This window comes from Lucilia sericata, unplaced genomic scaffold, assembly GCF_015586225.1.
Source record: "Lucilia sericata isolate MDLA Ls3-8-SP2 unplaced genomic scaffold, ASM1558622v1 Contig001871F_arrow, whole genome shotgun sequence".
In the NCBI taxonomy this organism is placed as follows: domain Eukaryota; kingdom Metazoa; phylum Arthropoda; class Insecta; order Diptera; family Calliphoridae; genus Lucilia; species Lucilia sericata.
This window is the reverse complement of record NW_023995760.1, coordinates 72,501-79,568: the sequence shown is the minus strand read 5'-3', so window position 1 is coordinate 79,568 and position 7,068 is coordinate 72,501. Positions and strand designations below refer to the sequence as shown.

At 36.7% G+C, this 7,068-nt stretch overlaps 1 protein-coding gene across 1 annotated transcript; it reads left to right on the top strand.

Annotated features, from left to right (window-relative positions):
- Positions 1-1,017: 1,017 nt before the first annotated feature.
- On the top strand, positions 1,018-4,985 carry LOC119612914. Its single transcript, XM_037968803.1, has 5 exons — positions 1,018-1,135; positions 1,507-1,871; positions 1,928-2,573; positions 2,615-3,068; positions 4,868-4,985. The coding sequence occupies exons 1-5, from the start codon at positions 1,018-1,020 to the stop codon at positions 4,983-4,985; spliced, it is 1,701 nt and encodes a 566-aa protein (XP_037824731.1).
- Positions 4,986-7,068: the final 2,083 nt, after the last annotated feature.

The following is a 7,068-nucleotide window of genomic DNA, read 5'->3' as shown; positions in this document are numbered from 1 at the left end:
TACATTTTTGGCGCCCAACGTGGGGCAAGTGATTAATCTAAATCTTCCTAAATTGTCGTTCTCGGTCCGTGGTATATTCTAAAAACTTTTTGTTGTAGTACAACTTAAAGAAAAAGTTTACGGTCTATTGTGAAGTGGCAAACAGTGGTTCTATTACAAGGGCAATATCTAGTGCTACAAAAAGAAAAATAAAAAACTTTGTGGTTCAATAAAAAAAAACCTATGCAACAAAAAAATTATAAAATCATTTAAAAAAAAACTAGACAGTGCAACATATAACAAAAAAAAAAACTGTTAAACAAATTTGTAGTGACGTACCTACTACAATCTATTTTTTTTAATACCTATTACAAACATATACAATTTTTGTCGGCTCGCTCAATTAGAATCAAGTTTTTGTCGAAAAATAAAATAAATAAAAGTGACTCTAGAAATTTTACCGGCCAATTTTTATGTACAAAATAAATAAACTTTGTTCGCTCGTAATTCGGGTTAAATAATTTAACCGCTAATCTTTATATACACGAAATAAATCAATTTGTTCGCTTTTGGTTCCAGTACATAATATAGAATTTTGTGTATACTAAATTTGTCGCTCGGAATATTGCGGTACATATTATATAGAAAGTGAATAAATACATAAAGTTTGTATATAAACATTTTTGGCGTAAAACTTTTTGGCGTCGGTGCTCTACAATACATAGTATCATCATTTTGAAATTTGTTTTGGAAATTTTTGGCTCACTTAACCAAACTTTTGGAAATTTATGATGACTTTGGAAGAGGTTAAGCAGCAACGGGCTAATAAGACGAAGAAGTATTACCCGCCATCAAGAACCAAATCGAAGCCAATGGAAGGGTGAAGGTAAGACACTTTCGTCTGCTGAGTTGAAGTACCGTTTGGGGATACTGGAGTCATATTTTAAACAGATATTGACGTATCAAACACAAATTGAAAAATATGATCCCGAGGATAATGCTAGGCCCGAAATTGAAGATTTGTACATCTCAGCCAAAATGAATATCCAGTCGCAGCTTGGTGAAGATGTTCATAACACAACGTTGTCCGAGTCCACCATTTGTTTCCCAGCTCCCAGCCATAAATTGCCCCAACTCAAATTGCCCACATTTAGTGGTAAGTACAGTGAATACAAGAATTTTATAACGTCGTTCAATCAAGTTATCGATCGTGAGTTTGGCCTATCAAATATTGAAAAGTTTAATCATTTGCTCAACTGCCTCCTAGGCCAAGCTCTAGAAACGGTCAAGGCTTTCCAGATTACGAACGAAAATTACCCGAAGGCTCTGGAAAGGCTCAAAACGCGTTATGATAATAGCTCGCTTATTTTTATGGAAATATTACCGCCCTTTTTGAACTTCCTGCCATGTCCAAATACAATTGTGCCCAATTACGAAGTCTCGTCGATAATGTTTCTGCCCTTTATAGTTCCTTACTGTCTCTTGGCTCACATAGTGATATTGCTAATTCCATGCTGATTTACATAGTGATGGAAAAAGTGGATGAAGATACCAGAAGAAAGTGGAAAGATTCCTTGGACTTTACCAGATTGCCAACATGGGATGATTGCTTCAAGGTCCTTGAAAGGCGTTGTCAATTTTTGGAATCGGTTGATACCAACCATACTTTTGTGGCCCCTCGTAAGCCTGATCATCAATCTGGTAAGTCCAAATCTAAAAATTCAAAACCTGGCTATACTTTTTCGGTATCAAAACGCTCTTGTGTGCTTTGCTCCAAATCTGACCACTCAATTAGTCGTTGTTCTCGGTTCAAAGATATGGATGTTAGTCAAAGGTATGAAAATGCAAAACGTCTAAGCCTTTGTCTAAATTGTTTGTCCAAAGGGCATCAAGTAAGTAGTTGTTCCTCCACATTCAAGTGCAAATTTTGTTCTCGCTCGCATCATAGTTTGCTCATCGGTCTCAGCCAGCTTCTCGGCCCTCGTCCCCTGCTGCTGAACCTACTACTTCTCATGTTGCCTTGAATGAATCTTCTGCCTCGGTCCATACCCATATGGAAAAATCCTCGCCGGAACAGGTGCTGCTTGCTACTGCCATGGTTCTAGTTCGTGACTCCACTGGTCGCTATCAATTGGGACGCGCTTTGTTAGATTCTTGCTGTCAATTGAATTTCATAACCGATGAATTTTCCCAAAAATTACATTTGTCTCGTACCAAACAAACTACTGAAGTCTCTAGCATTGGTAACACTCTTAGCAAATCTAAATATAGGTCGTCCACAAATGTAAAATCTCGAGTCACAGATTTTGAAGTTTCCCTCTCATTTTGTGTCACACCTCATATTTCATATCAACCTGATAATGAATTAGATGTCTCATCCTGGAATTTGCCCCCAAATACTGAACTTGCGGATGAAAACTTCTTCAAATCAAAACGAATTGATTTACTTATTGGTACTGAAACGTTTTTCGACATTTTAGCAGTTGGTCAAATAAAACTTGGCCCTAATTTGCCTAAATTACACAAAACACTTTTCGGATGGATTGTAGCAGGTCGTTATGTATCAAAACAACCCAATATTTGTGGCTCTTCTTGTATGCTCTCGATAGAAGAAGATATTGATCTTAAATTACAGCGCTTGTGGGAATCGATGAAGTTCAATCTGGCTCAAATGATTTGACACCAGAACAATCTGAATGTGAAACATTTTTCAATGATACTGTTCATCGTGAATCTTCTGGTAGGATTGTTGTTAAATTGCCCTTCAAGGAATCTCCTGACGCTTTAGGTCTTTCTCGAAATATGGCTCTTAAAAGATTTGTATCTCAAGAGAGACGATTTGCTCGTGACAGCAATCTTAAATCACAATATGTTGCTTTTATGAAGGAGTATGAAGATTTTGGACATATGAGTCTAGTTCGTAGCCCTCGTCTACACGAGCCTCATTATTTCATCCCTCACCATTGCGTTTTCAAACCAAGTAGCACTTCCACAAAGTTAAGAGTTGTTTTCGATGCCTCGTGTCCATCATCGTCCCAGAAGTCTCTCAATGATCTTCTTATGGTTGGCCCAACAATTCAAGATGAGCTGTATAAAATTTACTTCGGTTCCGTCTTCATCGCTTCGCTCTTACTGCCGATATAGTAAAAATGTATCGACAAGTCCTTATTGACTCCCAAGATAGAAATTCCAATATATTTTGTGGAGAAATTCAGAAGAGGAAGAAATTCGAACATATCACCTAAATACAGTCACCTATGGAATGTCAGCTGCGCCCTACCTTGCCATCAAAAGCCTTCACTATCTCGCAGACCAATACATGGACCAATTCGAACTTGGTGCAAAAACCATTAAGTCATCATTTTACGTTGATGATTTTCTTTGTGGCTCAGATACGCTTGAAGAATTGTCTCGTATGAAGCTTATGGTTGTTGTTTTTACTTTCGTGTTAAAACTTCTTCAGGAAATGTTGTTGTTCGGCTCTTTACTGCCAAATCTAGAGTTGCTCCTACAAAGCGAAAATCGTTACCCAAACTTGAGTTATGTGGCGCACAACTTCTAGCAAAATTGTATTCCAAAATCAAAAATCTTTTCGCAATACCAAATCTGGAAGTCGTTCTGTGGACAGATTCGCAACTAGTTCTTCACTGGCTAAAGCAACATTCATCTACTTTGTCAGTTTTTGTTGGCAATAGGGTATCAGAAATTCAAGATCTAACTAATGGCTGCGTTTGGCGACATGTCCCAACCCAGTTCAACCCTGCTGACATCGTTTCTCGTGGTTCAACTGTGCAGGAACTCGCCTCATCCATCTGGTTCAACGGACCAGCATTTCTCGCTCTCGATCCTGTTCAGCGGGCCCCCCTACTAAAACTGATAAACTCTCCGAAGAAAATCAGCAAGTATTCGACAAAGAAAAAACGGAAAACCGTTACTTCATCTTGAAACAAAAATCTAACTACATCCTCGATTCTGTTGGAAAATATAGCTCGTACTTAAAAATCATTCGTATTATTGCTGGATGTTTCGTTTTGCTCAAAAAACAAAAACTAATATTTCCAATTCTGACTCTTTGCAGCCCCAAGAATTAGAAAATGCTAAACTTTGTATCGTTTTTCAACATCCAGAAACTACATTTTCAAGATGACATAACTCGAGCTCTAAAGAAGAAAGATCCCCCAAGGTGCTCTAAAGTGTCTGAACCCCTTCCTAGATTCGTCAAATGGTTTTCAACTTGCTCAAGGTCGGCGGACGCTTGGAGTACGCGGCATTTCTGAAGGCCAAAAACACCCCATAATCTTGCCCAGCAAATGCCATTTCGTCTACTGTTACGTACGTCATCTGCACATCAGTAACTACCACGCTGGACCCAAGGCTCTAATGTCATTGATTCGCCAACAATTTTGGATCATCAACTCCAGGAATTTGTGTCGCAGCATTGTAAATTCGTGCCCTCAATGCATTCGCTATCGCCCAAAGTTGTTGCAACAAATGATGGGAAATTTGCCTGTGGAACGACTCAACCCGTCAAGGCCCCTTCGCAAGGTGTGCTGTCGATTTTTGTGGTCCAGTCAACACCTACCTAAGAATTAGAGGAAAGGTCCCCTACAAGACATACATCGCTATATTTGTTTGTCTCGCTACCAAAGCTGTCCATATTGAAGTGGTATCCGACCTGTCAACAGATGCCTTCATTGCTGCCCCTAAAACGGATGATTGGTCGTAGAGGTCTGCCCACAGATATATTCTGTGATAATGCAACAAATTTCGTTGGTGCAAACTCTAAGTTGGCTCAATTAAAGTCGTTCCTTTTTGAGCCAAAAAATTCAAATTTTATTACAAATTATTGCTCGAATCAATTTATTAATTTTCGATTTATTCCCCCTAGGGCACCACATTTTGGCGGATTGTGGGAGGCGGCCGTCAAATCGGCCAAAGGTCCACTTAACCAGAACCCTGGACAACACAAGGCTCACCTACGAAGAACTCGCAACGGCTATGATTGAGATAGAGGGCAGTTTTTTAAACTCGAGGCCCATTTCGCCTCTATCCTCAGATCCCAGTGATTTTGAAGCTCTTACACCAGGACACTTCTTGATAGGCGCTCCCCTCCGTAGTTTGCCAGAACGTGATGTCCCTACAAATGAGATTAACAAACTTGAATATTGGGCCCGAATAAGCGCCATCAAGCAAACAATTCTGGAAAAAGTGGTCCCATGATTATATAAATGAGCTCCAGACTCGCAACAAATGGACTAGCACCAACTCTAATATTACCCCTGGTTCCCTAGTCATCATCAAAGAAGATAATTTACCCCCGCAGCGTTGGCTCATGGGTAAAATCATCAACATTGTTCGTGGAAGAGATGATCGTGTTCGAGTTGTCGACATCAAAACTACAAAAGGAGTTATACGTCGCCCTATCCACAGACTGGCCTCTTCTATCTTCTTGAAAGTGTCCTTTCAATGGGGCCGGAATGTTAGGTCACCGTATAATAATTACTAACATTATTATTTTGTTTTGTTTAATTTTCCATTTTTTATTGTATTTAAATTTATTCATATTTTTGGCTCACTGTTGCCACTGTAATTTGTCATTATTTTTTGTTCATACTAACCACTGTACATATTTTTGGTAATGACCCGTTAGTTTTTATTATTTGTTTCTCACTCCAATTCTTATTATAAGCATATTGTTGTTGCTCTTAAAATGCAATTTCTTATTTTGGAGACTTATTGCATGTATTTTGTTTTTGCATATTTTGAATATAAATAAACACGTTGAGTTGGTACATTGGAAGTGAGAAACAAATAATATTACAATAACAACAGTGTAGCCCTTATTTACATGATCAATTGTTAGGCTTAAGAAAAGAATTTTTAAATAAATAAATCATTGTCATAGTTGAATTCAATCGAACAACATCATCTTTTTCTTGTCTCGGTACCACGGTAGTTCTTTTGTGTTTGTTAATTAATCACTGCCATCGAACATTTCAGCAACCTATAGGACAACAATTCAAAGTAGACCGAATTGCTCTATATCGTTGCCGGTGAAGAAAAAGCTCTTCATCGACGTAGTATGTATGTATGTATGTATGTATGTATGTATGTATGTATGTATGTATGTATGTATGTATGTATGTATGGATGTATGTATGTATGTATGTATGTATGTATGTATGTATGTATGTAGTATGTATGTATGTATGTATGTATGGAGTAGTATGTATGTATGTATGTATGTATGTATGTATGTATGTATGTATGTATGTATGTATGATGTATGTATGTATGAGGTATGTATGTATGTATGTATGTATGTATGTATGTATGTATGTATGTATGTATGTATGTATGTAGTAGGTATGTATGTATGTATGTATGTAGTTGTATATGTATGTATGTAGTATGTATGTATGTATGTATGTATGTATGTATGATGTATGTTGTATGTATGTATGTATGATGTATGTATGTATGTATGTATGTATGTATGTATGATGTATGTATGTATGTATGTATGTATGTATGTATGTGTATGTATGTATGTATGTATGTAGTATGTATGTATGTATGTATGATGTATGTATGTATGTAGTATGTATGTATGTATGTATGTATGTATGTATGTATGTATGTGATATGTATGTATGTATGTATGTATGTAGGATGTATGTAGGATGTATTGTATGTATGATGTATGTATGTATGTATGTATGTATGTATGTAGGTATGTATGGATGTATGTATGTATGTATGTATGTATGTAGTATGTATGTATGTATGTATGTATGTATGTAGTATGTATGTATGTATGTATGTATGTATGATGTATGTATGTATGTATGTATGTATGTATGTATGTATGTATGTATGTATGTATGTATGTATGTATGTATGTATGTATGTCTTTATGTATGTATGTATAGGTATGTATGTATGTATGTATGTATGTATGTATGTATGTATGTATGTATGTATGTGTATGTATGTATGTATGTATGTATGTATGTATGTATGTATGTATGTATGTATGTATGTATGTATTGTATGTATGTATGTATGTATGTATGTAGTAGTATGTAT

Bases quoted from the DNA above. Each gene is read 5' to 3' on its own strand.
- LOC119612914 (XM_037968803.1), top strand. From the start codon at position 1,018: ATGAATATCCAGTCGCAGCTTGGTGAAGATGTTCATAACACAACGTTG. The intron at 1,136-1,506 runs GTAAGTACAGTG...TGATTTACATAG, and splicing joins CAAATTGCCCACATTTAGTG to TGATGGAAAAAGTGGATGAA. The intron at 2,574-2,614 runs GTATGCTCTCGA...CTTAAATTACAG, and splicing joins CAATATTTGTGGCTCTTCTT to CGCTTGTGGGAATCGATGAA.